Source organism: Taudactylus pleione, unplaced genomic scaffold (assembly GCF_031769625.1).
Source record: "Taudactylus pleione unplaced genomic scaffold, aTauple2 ptg000903l, whole genome shotgun sequence".
Classification (NCBI taxonomy): Eukaryota; Metazoa; Chordata; class Amphibia; order Anura; family Myobatrachidae; genus Taudactylus; species Taudactylus pleione.
In genome coordinates this window covers 514,894-530,660 of record NW_028285304.1, presented here as the reverse complement: position 1 = coordinate 530,660, position 15,767 = coordinate 514,894, and the positions used below count along the sequence as shown (strand labels likewise).

Below are 15,767 nucleotides of genomic sequence, written 5' to 3'. Positions count from 1 at the left end.
AGCTTTTGAGGTGCACAAAATATTGAAAGAACCAACACCACTAATTAGCCACCAAGTTTATGCTTTAGTCGCTTTTAAAGGTTATTTTTATTGCTTGTTGTCACAAGCCAACATGTTATTGCTATAAGTAACTGAGTGCTCGTTTTTCACCACAGGTTACATCCCGCAACCATACATTGCTTTGAAGCCAATGGCCAAGGAGCCTTACATAATAGTCACACCCTTGCTCGGTTGACTGTTCTGGCACTTTCAGGTGCCACCATGGACAAAGCCACCGGCCACCATCTCCAAAGCTGCAGCAATTGACAGTCTTCCTCAAAGAGAAACTTTATGCACTAGTCTAGTTCTGTCTGTGCCAAGTGGAGGAGCAATGGTCATCCCCAGCCTAGCTCTTCTGCAGAGATGTCCCATTCTACAGACATTACCAGCCCACGCTCACCTTACTTCTTTCTAGCTGCGGCTCAATCAGTTCAGGTTCCGTCACATACGTTTTCTCTGTGGGTAATATCTCCACCTCACGTGTCCGTGCAATAGAAAGCTAAAAAAAAAAAAAAACATTAATATATAATTTAAGTTTGACGCTCTAGTCTGTTTATAAAGCAGATGTCATCTGTTTTTTTTTTAGCCCGTCTTGTATTAAAGGCTGCAGAAACAATAGGCTGTGGTTGTGCACAGCTACCCAGACTTATGAAACTAAAAACTGCTCTAGTAAGAGGTAGGTGCCATAACATTAAGGATCTGTATAGGACTAGTCTCACATTGGCTAGAAGGTCTCAGTGGGACAAACTGAATTTTCACCTGATCTTAAGAGCATGGACAGATGAAATCAAACCGTAAACCAGTAATCATGTTGGTGTGACACATTTTGTACCTTTCTGGAACCCAAACACGTCCCACTCCCAACATACATTTACAGGCGAGGGTACGGCTGCTGGAGGAGGACTGGCAGGTTCAGCGATAGCAGGAGAGACCGGCTCGCTCTTTGGTTCCACTGAAACTGGGGAGAGAGAAAGCTACAAACGCAGAGCATTTTAGCATAAATATCCACAGAGGTTTGTTTTAGAGTTGCACTGAATGCGCACGCCAGCTAGCGTTTTGGGGAGAACAAAAAAGGACACTGAGGCCTCAATTACAAGTGTCATCTATTGGGGCACTCACCATGGACGGAGGACGGCAATCTGTTCAGTACAAGGATTAAACAGGACATGCTCTACGCAACATACGATAGTGAATTGATACAGCTCTGCTTTTAAATAGGGCAGTCCCTGGTCAGAAACAGCATCTGCTCTGGACCCTCAAGAACAGGTTACTTTATAAATCAAGAGTCAGGGGGCTAACTTTAGCCCTACAGGAGATTAAGGACATTTTAGTTAATCCAGCATATCAGTTACCTTTTCAACTTGCACAATAGGGTCCTCTTTCTCAATGGTTTCAGCTGGCACTAAAAATAAAAAAATATAAAAAAATATATAAGAAAGTTGCTAGTTTACAATACAAGTTGAGGCTTTTACAAAAAACAGAGACCAAGGAATCCATTTCTATTAGATGCACATTAATGGTTCTTAACTGGTACAGCCACTAGCTCACTCTTCCTCTCAGCCAGGCATGAATCCCTGCGCTTGCAAAAAAGGGGGCATGGCCTTGGATGAGGCGTGGCCTAGCCACACAGGTTGGTTTGGCCACACTGGGGTGTGGTCTCCCCACACGCCCCCGTATCTAGGTCGAGCAGTACGCCAGAGCTGCTCGGCCAGGGTTTCAATCCGGACCAGCCCATCGGCTCTTCTGGCATCTGCCCACAATAGGGCTAGAGAATCTTGTACAGTCAATACATAAGCGCCAGCCATAGGTGCGATCCAATTAGGATAAAGTTGGCTTGTGAGCAGTTTTCAGGACAAACCCGCACTACGAAATTCATTTGCAATCCAATTCCAAACTAATTTTTTTCAGAGGAAACTCACTTTTTTGTTAGTACCTCCCCAAGGGTGAGATGGTAGGGAAAAATCTTTGTGTAAGGTAAAAATGTCAGGATACAGTGGAGAACCCCTTAGACAGCCCCACTAGTGACCAATTAGGCATTTAGAAGTCTTAAATTAGCCCAATTTTTGGTTTAAAAAAAAAAAAAACCTCAAAATGACCATTAGATAATTTTTCAATTGTTTTAAACAACTCAGATTTAAACAGATCTTTAAAAAAATTACTCTTAAATCAATTTTTAACTAAACTTTAAAGTGGCCTCAAACTACAGAATCACATTTCCTACTTTTTTTTCTTAAATGAAATGCAAAATCTTTTGACACCATTGAAAAAACCTGCAGTACTTTCCATATGCCCACTAACAGCCTTCTATACAGTCTTGCTAACAAAATTGTCAATTTAAGGGGGTCCAGGATGGTCTCCACACTTTTTTTTTTTTTTAAGAACTTCTCCCAAGTACTATACTATAGGGAATTCGCACACTCACTGAGTTGACATTTCTAATTGGATTGCGTGATTCTCAGGAGCGATCATTCGTGCAAAGTCTGTGAGCTTCATTAAAACACTCACCTAACTGGATTGCCCCAATAGTGGGAGGCAATACATGTGCTGCCAACATCTTGCAACAGTGATACTTGGCAGTCCAGCACAGGGAGGCATATCTATATCTATAATAGTAGCAGGGTGTGCATTGCACAAGGGCCCATATACCAAGGCAGACCCATGCTACCACCCTCCTTGCACCCAGAATAAATAGCTGGCATGTTTATTGGGGAATCAGTATGAAATACCGCCGGCCCTGTGGCTCGAATCCAGTCAGCGCCTGGCCGACAAAAGCAGAGTTCCCGGCAGCGGAAGCCCGACAGCGCTGGAAATCCCGATCGTGGATAGGTAACTACTAACCTAACCTCAACCCTCCTTAGGGGTGCCTAACTCTAACCCCCCCTTCCCCACTGCCTAAACCCAAGTCCCCCGGGGGGGTGCCTAACCCCAAGTCCCCCCCGGGTGCCCTAAACCTAACCCTCCCCCCCACGGCTGTCCGCTGGCGGTGCCCGGCATCCCTTCGATCGGGATGCCGGGCGCCGGTCTCCTGGCGTCGGGTAAATGACAGGCGTCTAGATATAGATGCCGGTCATTTATCCCACGCCGGGATAAAGCAATCGGGAAGCCGGCTGTCGGGATTAAGACAGTCGGTTTTCCGATTGCATCCAGTTTATGGGGCTCCCATCATGGGCATTAAGGACATAACTGTTGCCATTAAGAACCACAGAATAGTTTTGCTCCACATACCCTTTAACCCAGTGCTTCCAAACCCCAGTCCTAGGCTTGTCTGAGAGGTCAAGAGCCAGTAAGGGAGTCAGAGCAACACCATTCGCAGCAGTGTGCCTAAACTACACAGGGCCTCATTTCTAGCAGATCTTGGTCACACCTCTCCAGCACCCAGGCTTGCAAGATGTCAGTGGCCCTAGGTGCATCCCCACTTCAGACAAATGTACACAAGGTTCTTCTAGACTATGTACAGCTAAACAGACAGCTCAGATGCTGCCATATACCAGTTCTGTACCATTACACAATAAGGGAGGTTCCACAGATTGCTCCTGTTTTGCTGCTACCAGGAGTTGAGTGACGTGTACTACTCCCCAACGTATCAAAAGGATGAGCAATCTATACATCCATTAGAAGCTATAGATACAAGTCAGTGCCGGGTTGCAATCTCAGAATGTTTGGTTCAGACAAGATGGCTTCAAAACAGGCTGCAATATAGGTGCACTTTAAGGACTATCCAAAACTGGTAAAACCCACCCTCCGGAGCAGGCTCTAGAGGCAGCTGTGGTGGGGCTGGTATTGGAGAAGGAAACTCAAAATCCAACATGGAGTCCTAAAAATAAATGTAAACACATTAAAGGCCACTAGATTTTACATAATAAACGTAAACACCAACACACGACACCTTAGGAAGAAAGCGAATGCCCCACAGCCTACAGTACAGGTTTAACCATTCACCACAGTGCCTGAGAGTTGTTCCATAGAACACTGCAAAACTATAGCATTGCCCATAGTAACTGGAAGTTTGCATTCACCTTTTAAACCATTTTATACACTGGTTCCTATGGTTTACAGCACCTCATGTCCCTAGTCATGGACTCACCTGCATGAAGTTGTAGGTTCCTTTGATCTGATCTATAAGTGCATCCAGCTTCTGTTTCCTCAGCTGCGGATCCTTCGGTAGAGTCGGTGAATAGCAGAACTCCGTGGCTGGTTGTGACTGCATCCGGTGAGGCTTTGGGACAGGAAGCAACACATGTTACATATATGCACTAAGATAATGTGCACAAAAATACATACACATTTTCAATTCTAGACAAAGTGGGACCTTCCCTTAATTTCCACTGAAGCCAGCAGCTCAAGTCATGTAGAAAAATAAGGCAGTGTTAACAAGGTGGAGGCACGGAGTGCTCAGCAGATGCATACCCATGTAAAAAGAAGTTTCACATTTGTTTAGTTTAAAGCCAACTGTTCCTACATCTCCTGTAACTTAGACTTAAATTTTAAAGCCAATGTCTCCCCTCACCAACAAATTTACATTCAAACACTGAAGCTTTGACCCACAGAACAAATGACCCTCTCCTTGGAGAATCTGGAGACATGACCTTATATAGGGTCTTCTTCTGGTGTATACCCTTATTGACCTCCCCTTCTGCAAAAAGAAACCCACCGCAGATTTTGCCTAACCTATCCTGATCTCACAACCAGTGTCAGCTGACCTGCGTATTGGTAGTGGATGGAGATCGGTGACTGGTGGGGATGGCTGCTGGAACGTCTGTTTTCTTCACTGGAGCCTGCCCATTTTCCACAGGCGGCACTTTAGGATCCTAAATGAACAGGGATATCATAGTTTGTTATTCTGTCTATAAAGTAGGGGTGTTACATTGTGTTCAAAGAAACATTAGTAAGGATAAGAGATTAGTGACTGGGGAAATTCTATCTGCCTTTAGATTTGAACAGAAGAATGGATCCAGACACTGGAGACTAATTTCTCTCAGACAACATTCCCAGATGGTGTCATGGGTCCTGGATGTGCGATGAGAACTATAGCTTTTTTTGGAAGCTTAAATCCACCGATATGTTCTATTGATAAACCAAAGCAGAAGACCCGGAACCCTGGACACAGCAACATCGGTAAGACAGGAATACAGGACAGATTTGTGGCTTCATGCATTGTGAGCTGCAGTCACAAATGAGGACATTACCCCTTTTACGCCTGTAGGGCGAACTGAGCCGACCCCACAACTTCCAACCCCCTTGGTGTGTTCATCCGTGTCTACCTTCGACATTGGAGAAGGGTATTTAACAGAAAGATTCCTACAGTCTGGAGATGCACTGTAGGAAGTCCCACAGCAGGAATAGGACAGGAGAGAAAAAAAAAAAAAGAAACTGGAAGACCAGACGGGCACTCTGCACAGGTGGTCCATCAATGCCCATGATATCCTGTACCAGGAGTAATAAAGGTCATAGTTGTGGCCAGTCATTTTGGATTGCAATCCTGTTACCGAAAGTCTACAGAAGTGGGATCACACCAGTTTTTATGTCCTATAGCATTTTACTAGCTTCAGAATAATGTGAAACGCAACGGCTAAAGGTGGCCATACATGGTGAGATTCAAAAGTTGGTCTGATTAGTTGTATGATTTCCCTTGAAAATTCTTCACTTCAGATATAGGACGATTTGTATTTAAAATGCAACTATTTCACACAAGACCATACGATTTGATCACAATGTGTGTCAATTCGTACACGATCAGTTGAGATCTCTCTGCAAAACCATCTGATCTGCAATCCAACTAGACGGCGGGGACGCGCATCAGGGGGTCGCAGAAGACTCAAAATACAACTATTTTCAAATGATTGGTCTGTCCAACCTGTAGAAACTGCCCAAATCGTGTGATCAATCGCCTCGTGTATGGCCAACATAAAGCTACACGCAAACTTTAGTTTTCAATCCTGCTGCACAGCCCAAACATACTTGCCCTCCTTTGGAACACCCTTTTATTGTTCTATATATACTGTTGTCACGCTCTGGCTAAGATGACTCTCCACCACAAGATTAGAAGACATAGAACCAGGTTGAGGCGGGAACAGGAGGCAAGGGGCCTGGATTAGTGTCTTCCTCATCCACTAGTGTCGGATGTTGGAGAGACCCGACTAAAGGCTCAGAGTCTAACCACCTTGCCAGTGACCCCTCCAAGCAGGATTTGGGCTTAAGCTGCACCCAGTAGGCAGGTTCCGGCCCTTTGGTCAGGTATCCGGCACAAGTGGGAAAAACATGTAACACTACCAAAAGAGGCAAACACAGGAGAAAGATTTTGGAAGATTCAAGTGATGTACAGAGAACACTTAGTGGTTTCAGTCGCAATGCTGAGATTGTACTTTGATAACATACATAGTACACACTTGATGGCTTCAGAGGCAGAGCTGTCGCTGGAGAATGATATAAGGAGATGGTACTTGGATGATTTACTAAATACACACACTGTGGCCTCAAACGCAGCACTGACAGATTACAAGATGGTACTCGAAAGTACACACGCTGAGGTTTCAGCCGAGGAGCTAGCACAGAAGAGGACTCTTAGGGGTCTATTTACTAAGCAGTGTTAGTAGACAAAGTGAATTGAGATATGGTACCATCCAATCAGATCCCAACTGTTGTTTTTCAAACAGCCTGTGAGATGACAATTAGGAGCAGATTGGCTGGTACCTTCTCATTTCACTTGATAGAATGTCTTCTGTGTACAGAGCACACACACAAAAACACTAGGAACAAAGTCACTAGAAGGAACAGAGTTTGGAACGCTGCAACAGCAAGTTAACACTGAAGTAACGACGTTGTACTGCAACTTCCTGTTATCCAGAGCCCTTTTATATAACCTAAGGTAGCAGTCCATTGGAGAACGCTGTCAGCTGACCGCAACCAACGCTACCATTGGGTAAAGGGCTAGTCAGGTGAAAACAGACCGTCATGGCTGCATCCATGACAGTAACCGCAGAAACCACATCATGGACCAAGCACATGCTTATCCTAGCAGACCCCAGGTATAATCCTCAGTGAGTCACTCGGCATCTGACCGCTCTAGAGATCAGGGGAAGCCGGCGCTGAGGAGAGTAATGGCTGTTCCTAGGCCGCAACCTGACAAGTGTGTCCCGTGTGTTCAGAGATGAACCAGTCATGTGATTTGGGCCATTTCACCTAAAAGTGGATGATTTAGAGATGACACTAATCTAGGTGCGCAAGTTCCAAATTCTAACCCTTTCTCCTGCTGCACAGCCTTCAGAGACGTTAGGATCCTATGTAGTACAAGGAGCATGACATTGAGGAACACCTTTATTCACACACCAGGCTAACACTTGCACCTTGGCAGAGGGCTTCTGTGCCTACAGCATGGTCTCCATAACAGTCTGCAAGGCTCAGATGATTAATTATGGCTACTGGCATAGACAAATGCAGGGGGGGGGGGGGGGTTGGTTTCCAGCTGCCTGGAAACTCCTCACCAGCACACACCATGACCACAGTAGAAATCGTAATAGAATGTTACTAGTGCTGAATGTTCTTCTCAGCATCACAAATGAAATTAGCACCACCTGTGTATCTTAACATGTATCAGCCAGTCACAAATAACCTGTGCACCAACTAGGAGATCTGGAAATCACACACTGTTAGGGATGAACTGCTATAGAGTCCAATATGTAGATATATGTCCAGGGCAGTGCCAAGTTCTTCTGCTGCTCCTCTAGGCTCCTGAACTTGCTCCAATAGTCTGGAATGGTGCCCACATCAAAAATAAAAAAAAACATTCAGCTCAGGCAGGATGGCTTACTGTGATCCCTGGTCCTGTATATGCTGGCAAAGCTAGTTAAGTACTAATTCTGCCCTCTTCATGAAATGGCCACACTCGCTCTAAAATCAAGCATTTGGAAACTCCCCCTCTAGAAATCCTGTGTTTGCCACTGGCTACAAGAACCAGATTGTTCAAAGTCAACTGTTTTCTAATTGAGTGCACCAAAGACAGGAAACCTGTCTAAAGGTGGAAGTGATGTACTAGATTGTGAGGGCCAATTTGAATTTGTAAGTATCTGCACCACTTCTAATCTCAAAAGTCCAAGGAATTTGATACCTGTTAGCCACCCTGTTAGCCATTACCAGGACGCAGGTCACCAATGTGGTCAAACAAAACATTCATCCCACTGCAGGGTGGGAAACTACCCTCCTTATCCTGGGGACTAGGTTTCTCCAGATTGCTGAGCCAATTCACTGTTGGATTTTCCATCTGAGATGTATATGTAGGTGTACAACCATCTACAGGTCAACTCCACCACATGAGCAGGATCAGATTGGTCCTCCACTCTTCCATTGGGGGCGTGCCAATGTAGATAAATTCTCCTGGCAGCTGATCTCTCCAAGTTGGCAGAGGAGGAATTTGATTGGCCAATTTGGAACACTGCAGTGTTGCAACTGCTCAAGAACTGTCTACTGGGAGGGGAATGGGACGGCAGCTATGAGGAGGGTGAAAACCCACCCCACCCAAGAAGCAGCCAAAACCTCACTACTTGCAGCTAAAGTCAGGATGAAAAGGTCGAGCTGTCCTTCAAGAGAAAGTCTCCTATAAAAGGGGAAAAAAAAAAAAAAAAAATATGGACAAATCAGGGGACATGAGGATGTGCCCCCTAGAAGGTAAAAACCACCAAGTGTCCCCCCTATAGAGCTGAAGGCAAAAAATTACCTTTTATTATTATTTATTTATTTCACCTTGAAAGCCTAAAACCCACCTTAGACTGGGCCACAGGCTTTAGGTCTGGTTGAAGCTTTGGCCCCCGCTCACGTCTCTGCAATTAGAAAGGAACATTTAATATGTGATGTTTTGATAAATTCGATTACAGATTGAAATGATTGTAACAAATAACGCATTAAGAGTACCCATAGGTTACATAGGAGTTTCCTATTTCAGCCTATAACCCAAGTGTTTGCAATCAGGAAAGGTCTTCATATTGAGGGGGGAGGGGGGGGGGGGAACATGCACCAACCCCCACTACAATTGTTAGTGTATGTAAACTATAGTAAGACACATGCATGTTTGCAGTGGTGTGCACCAGGCTCATGTTATACTACATCAGACTGGTTTTCCTTGTGAAGCACATCTGCTGCAATCATTAAAATCTTAAACATTTCCAACACAGAAGACACAACCGCCCCAGTAAAGTAGTAATTACCCATCATCCTTTTATATGATGTCACAGGGGCTCAGCAGCGCCTTACAAAGTACAGAAAAGTGCAAGAGACATTGAGGGAGGAGCATGGAGCAGAGGGTTAGGGCAAAAGGAGGGAGAGGATTGGGTGAGTGAAGTTTGAGTAGTGTTCTGATGGTATTGGGAAAGGGGAGCAGCAATAGGTTGATTGAAGGGGAAAATGAGCAGAGCAGCAGCACTGAGGACAGCCGAGAGGCAGGAGTCCAGAAAGGAGGAGGTTACAGTAGTCCAGTCTACAGAGGACCAGTGAGAGTATTGCCTTTGCCTTCAGAGTGAGAAAGGGTCTGATCCTAGAGGCATTTTGAAGGTAGAAGAGATACAGCTGAGAAAGACAGAATATGGGTTTTCAAGGAGAGGCAGAGTTGAGGACAACTCCAAGACCATGCACATGAAGGATAGAATAGATGGGGAGGCTGTCACTAGATAGTGAAATTAAGGGGGGGGGGGGGGGGGGAGAGGAAGGATGAGAAGACTATGCTCAGTCTTGGACATGTTCAGTTTAAGCTCCAGAAGGAAATTGAGACATGAGTGAGGAGAGGAGACCTAGATCAGAGCTTCAGCATAGACATAGTATTGGAGGCCAAAAGAGCCCATGTGAGGTATTATAGAGCGAGAAGAGAGGGGGGGGGGACACCAACTGGCAGCAGAAGAGGGGGCAGCTGTGAAGTCATAAGAGCAGCCAGAGAGGTAGGAGAACAGTGCCATGCACACCAAGGGAGTGACGGATGTGTGGACCATGGTTTTGGCAGTAAGGTCATTACAGACTTTAGCGAGGGCCATTTGTATAGAACGGAGAAGACTAAAGACAGACTGAAGTGGGTGATACACAGAGAGTGGGAGGCATGAAAGGCAGCTGTAGACAATCCTCTTAAGAAGTTCGAAGACACAATGGGTGGAGATGGGCCAGTAATTAGGGAGAGCATCAGGATCAAGGGTGGTTTAAGAATAGGAGAGGCTAGAGCATGCTTGAATGCAGTTACAAGAGAAGCCATCGAGGGGGTAGAAACAAAAAGCAGAGGAGGTCTAATCTGCACTAGGCTGCAGGGGTTGGAAAGAGGCGATTGCTATGGTCTAAAGGAAGAGTGTGCAGTACATAGTGTCCTTCATATACTGGGAGCAGCAATGGGCACATACAGTAGCAGATAATGGGAACAAAGGCAGAGAAGGAAGAGCACAGAAAGATGGGTGTAGCTGGTGTTTTTGGCAGCCCTCTAGATAAGGAACATAGACCAGGACAAGACACCAGATGCAGCAGCAGGTAGCCAAGGCTGCAGGAACATGACAGCAGCAGTCTCTCCAACTGTTCTGATATTAGGGGACCGTCCTGCAGTCAGATCTTTGCTGCAGCTCATGTTATGTACCCCAAGATTTCACTGCAGAACCCTGGGGGCAATATAAGGGACCATTTGTTGCCTTGGGCTCCAGTATCAAAGTTCCAAGCCCAAAATTATTGGTGTAGCAAATAAACAAGTTGTGCCCAAATACAGGGCGCTTGTGTTCTTGCCCAAGATACTTAGAGGTCTAATTATAGTTCAGAATCTTCCCATATATTAATTCTCATGTCAGAAAGTTACACAATATAAAGAGAACGGCAGTCTCACCATGTACTATAGGGAACATTGAACAAACAGTCTTACAGGATGCAGTGGTGAATTCAACATTCAAAAAAGTTAATGCGGTAAACAACGGCATGCCAACATGTTCATGCGATTTAAAGCAGCGTTGGCATGGTCTGTAGCTGTAAAGTCGACACTAATAAGAGGCTTTAAAATCGCATTAGCACGTGGGTATGATGGGTACATTCAGTCGCCACTCATTGTCGAGATGTGAAAAGTCAGCCTCACATACCAAAGCTTACACCAAGGACCCCCCCCCCCCTCCATATATTGGGTGAGTCTTCTAGACAGCATGAATGGGAGAAAGGAAAATTGTATTTATTGAAGAGAGCTACATCCCAGACACGTGCCTATAGCCGCATTCTACCCAATGTCGCATCAGCGGCACTACAGACACTTTGTGGAGCCTTATTACCAAGAAAAAACAAACTTGAGAATGGTTTGGTATCCCATTATTCATAAAGGCCAGGCCCCAACAAACCAGTATCCGCCCCAGACGGGGGCACAGCTAGACATTACCTCCCTTGGTGGTTCCAGTAAAAAAGCCTTGGGTGGAGGGGGTGCAGGCAGAGGGGCACTCTGAGCCTCCCAGGGTTTGGTGAGCAGTGTCACTGTGGGGGTTGGGAGCCATCTCTTCGGTTCCTGAAGCCTCACAGTAGCAGACACCAGCCATGGCTTTATTGGTTCAGGCTTAATGCATTTCACCTCTCCCGGTTTCTGTACTTCTGCCGACTTTGCCATCTGGTCATTTTTTGGCATGCAATACCTTACCGAAATCTTGGAATGTTGAGAGAAATATTAGTCTATTATTTCAAAGGAAAAACAAGCATATAATAGTATGGTCATTTCTTTATTTCACATCACCGGAAGCCTTAGAGGGGATCATGCAAGATTAGTGCGGCATGCTGGGAATTACATAAACAGAGCCCATGTACTAACCAGGCCCAATCTAGATAAGGGCATGAGCCAGTCATGCGATACTCCCAAAAACCTCTGCAGCCAAGCAACAATAAATACTGCAGTGTAGGGCCACGACAAGCAGCCATTATAGCAGGTGGCCCAGGTCAGAATACCCTTATAACTTAATGCAACAGACTCTTCACAAGTCATGTACATTTACTGTCATTACCCCTCTGTGTTGAGTGTCTGTTTTCACATATTCCATGATTGACGCTAGAAGAAAAAAAAAAAAGTGGCAATTATAATTCTAAAGTGAATATAGGGCACATACCCTACTTGGCAACAGGCTATAACCTTTGTTCATTTTGAACAAGCTCCTGCACCTTATGCAAGTGGGTATAAAACTATTTTAAAGTAGCCCAGGGGTACGGTCCTGGTTATACCATTACAATGCTTTAACATTGCAGAGAAATGTAAGTCTATGCTCTGCCTCAATGCGGTCTCCAGGCCCAGTTTTATGTCTGGTATTAGAAATAGACCAGAACAGAGAGGTAGTTGAACTTTGGGGTCCTCATAAAATAGCCCCTCCCCCCTTCTGCACTTTACTTCTTGCTTAGAAGTAAACTGATCCCATCACTGCAGATCACCAGCTGAGCCCCCACAGACTACCAGTCATCCTGCAAGTTCTTCCCCTTCACCAGGACCCATCTTGTAGTGCACACAGCAGTCCTAGGAGAGGACAGGACTATCCCACCTCTACAGTGGTTGTAGCAGAATGAGGACGAGGAGTAGAGGTTCTGAGTATCCACTTACCCGGCTCTTTCTGTGGCTCCACTTTAGTCACTTTGCTTGTAACACTCCGCGGAGGCTCCTCAAGTTTAGGTTCGGGCTTCTTCTCTGGAGGGGGCTCTGGGACACTCTCAAAGTACCCGCAGTCCAACATTCTGGCCACCAGGTCTTTTAATGATTTGTCTGAAAATGGTTACAGGATGCTATAAGTAAATAATTCTAGCGTGAGGTTGAGGGGAGGGCAGGGGAGTGAGGCTGGGGGGCAAAGGGACTGAGCAATGGTAATTCTGCCCAACTGCTTTCTTCAAAGAGATTTTGCTGGGTCTGCTGCATTAAGCAGAGCCATTCATGAAGGGGGCATGTAGAGTGCCCTCTATTGCAGAATAAGCCACAGAATTCAAAGGCCAGCGTTGGGAGGAGCGTCTGCATAATACACATCTATAGAGGGCTTTGTACCTATAACGTGTAAGTATTTTAGGTCTTCCCTTCACCCACTGGAGAGCAGAGGAGTGAAATTATCTGCTCTTTCTAAAGGGACATGTTGAGCTTACTCCTGGGTATTAAAGGGGTACAGTCCTGCCTCTACAGATTCAGAAGAGAAAATAAAGTCAGGGGCTCGGTGGGACACTTGGGCTCTGAGGGAGATACTTACAATTGGTCCCCGCTACAGTTTTCTCATTACCCTCCAGTAGGTTCCACAAGTAGACCGAAAGCTGATCCATCTCCTCTTCAAGACTATAGATATAAAGAGACCAGTTATCCAGAGAAGCTGTAGCCAGGAGGGGTAGCAAGAAGCAAGGGATGTGAGAAGGCCAGTGCACCAGCCTACAGAGGTACCGGGGGATTGTGCTGGTGCCAAGCTCCGCTGTAGTGGAAGTATCCCCACATGGCCTTTACATCCTTGTTCAAGTATTCAAGCTGCATCAGTAACAACTGCGTATTCATCTGTAACAGTTCTAGGTGCAACAGCCCCTCCAGTCAGGGGCAGCAGGAGGCTGGGTCACTTTAATGTGCCCCACTAATCCATTTCAGCATGACAAATCCCTTGCCCAATACTACAGTGACCAGTAACCCAATGCCAAGCCCTAGTAAGCAGAGGGAATGATTGGGATGGCAGGAGGAGAAGTACCCAAGTACCACTGGAGAACAGTGACATGTGCCAGTCTTTGGGAGAACCCCCCCATCAGGGCACAAAGTATAGCAAGGCCCACATGCTGCTATAAAGCGCAGACATTCTCACCTCATGTGTTTGAACCGCTTATGACAGACCAAGGCTGCAAATTTAGAGAGATTATCCAGCTCCTTAGGGGAGAGGCGCATGGCTCCGTTCAGACCGTCCTTGAAGTCTTTATGCACATGGGCCTGACAGAACGACTGTAACAAGTACCAAGTCTGCAGGATCGTGCGCAGTCTTTTCTTCTCCGCTTCAGCCGTCTGGATTTCCTCCCGCCTCAGGGCCTTCTTCTGGGCCTTGATCAACTACAAGAGGGGGGGGGGGGGGGGAAGGTGCATTAATATGCATTGCGTACACTACTGGCGCCAGCTATAAAATACTGCACAAATTATTTTACTGGCTGTTCAAAATAAGAGCGCTCCCATGACGGGGAAGGTTTTTCACCCATTATGACTTTAGTTATGAGTCCTTGTTCCAGGATCAAGAGCACCAATAGGCAGCCAACACCTGCTTACTCATGTGTCCCATTGGATGTGAGCAGGGATTGAACAGCCAGTAGCCAATCAGAAGGGAGCACTCACGGCCAGGCAGATTTCAGGAGGGGAGTGATCTTGTGGTAGTGACCAGTCCATTCAAGTTCATTATACCAAGAATAGTACACCCAATCCATAATTGTGCATCTTATTGCAAGATGCCAGGATCAGTTATCCCTGTTCTTCTACCCCATTTAAGTTCTTCATAATACAGGTTTACTCACCTCTTGGTTGAGTGAAGAAAATGTCTTTTGAAGTTCTTTGGCAAACTCTAGGTTGTGAAGCACTTCCTGATACTTCTGCACTGCCTCCTGAAAGTACACCAAGATCTGCAGGTTCATCTAAACTTTGACAGTCTATGGAAAGTAAAACAACCCCCCCAACGTGGTTTTGGGATAGAATTAGCTTTTAGCAGCATAGGTGCTTGTCAACTTATCAGAATAGTCATTAAGTCACCTCATGAGTAATTTTATTCCAGATACAAGACAGATGCCATTAACTTCACTCCAAACTTGACGGGAAAGATCTAAGAGAGTCCCAAATTAGATGAACTCTCCCAAGCTGACTAATCTCCTGGTGTCATGCATCTGGGAATTTGGAGGAAGAGATTCACATCTAAACAAGTCATCCTATCCCCAACTTACAAAATACAGCAAATTGCTGTGCTGATCATCAGGGGTGGGGCCAGTGACATGTAGCCCCACCCCTGCTGTCAAATTTATAGTGCGGGCGAGGCCACAAGAATGCAGCACACCACACCCCCTGCTATCAGATAGTGATACCCCCTGTAAAGCTCTCCCAGAGTGGGGTTATAGAAAGTAAGTACACCCTACCCCAAGTCATCACATAAAATCAGAGTAGGCAACATGTGGCACTCCAGCAGCTATGGAACTACACCTCCCAGCATGCCTTGCCACAGATTTAGCATCTCATAAAAAAGCTCACAGCAGCTGGGAGGCTACAGGTTGCCTACTCTGGATATAGAAGATCAGAGGCTTTAAATCCTGACTGTAGCTCCCCCTAATGTACAAAACTGTCCCTACACACTTCTGTAGCACCTAACCCAAGGCTGTAATTGTAGGAAATGTGTATAGGTGCGATGCTATGGCAGAGTTATGTACACATCAGCAGATGGCTTATCACTACAGACAGCCCAGTTCTTTAACCAGTGGGCTGGTTTATTAGACTATAGGTGATGTACAGCCATACTACTGTGATACAATGGTTGTAGTGGAGCAGAGCATGAAACAGCTCACCAGCTGGTGAATGTATACTTCTAGTGGGTAGCGGTGCAAGGTGCTGGCACAGCGGTAATGTACCAGGTCTGAAAGGGAGCAGTCAGTCTTCTACAGTGGAAAGATGGCGCTGCGCATGCGCAGTACTGACCTCAACAGCCATCTTGGAACAGGTATTTTAGGGGTCTGTGTACCAAGCCTTGGAGAGAGAAAGTAGATAGATAAAGTACCAACCAATCAGCCAACTT

General features: G+C 45.8%; 1 protein-coding gene across 2 annotated transcripts in view; it reads right to left on the bottom strand.

Moving 5' to 3' along the window:
• The window catches only part of CAPRIN2 (caprin family member 2), a 30,965-nt gene that overhangs the window by 7,252 nt on the left and 7,946 nt on the right, over positions 1–15,767 (bottom strand). For both annotated transcript variants that reach the window (XM_088459310.1, XM_088459311.1), the window contains exons 4-16: positions 14,509–14,595; positions 13,818–14,056; positions 13,230–13,312; positions 12,602–12,760; positions 12,018–12,061; positions 11,408–11,665; positions 8,796–8,852; positions 4,740–4,847; positions 4,124–4,255; positions 3,778–3,853; positions 1,392–1,441; positions 909–1,013; positions 440–538 (exon numbers count right to left, since the gene is read on the bottom strand). In XM_088459310.1, the coding sequence (XP_088315436.1) occupies positions 440–538; positions 909–1,013; positions 1,392–1,441; positions 3,778–3,853; positions 4,124–4,255; positions 4,740–4,847; positions 8,796–8,852; positions 11,408–11,665; positions 12,018–12,061; positions 12,602–12,760; positions 13,230–13,312; positions 13,818–14,056; positions 14,509–14,595 (1,497 nt within the window). The remainder of the gene's footprint in view (positions 1–439; positions 539–908; positions 1,014–1,391; positions 1,442–3,777; positions 3,854–4,123; positions 4,256–4,739; positions 4,848–8,795; positions 8,853–11,407; positions 11,666–12,017; positions 12,062–12,601; positions 12,761–13,229; positions 13,313–13,817; positions 14,057–14,508; positions 14,596–15,767) is intronic.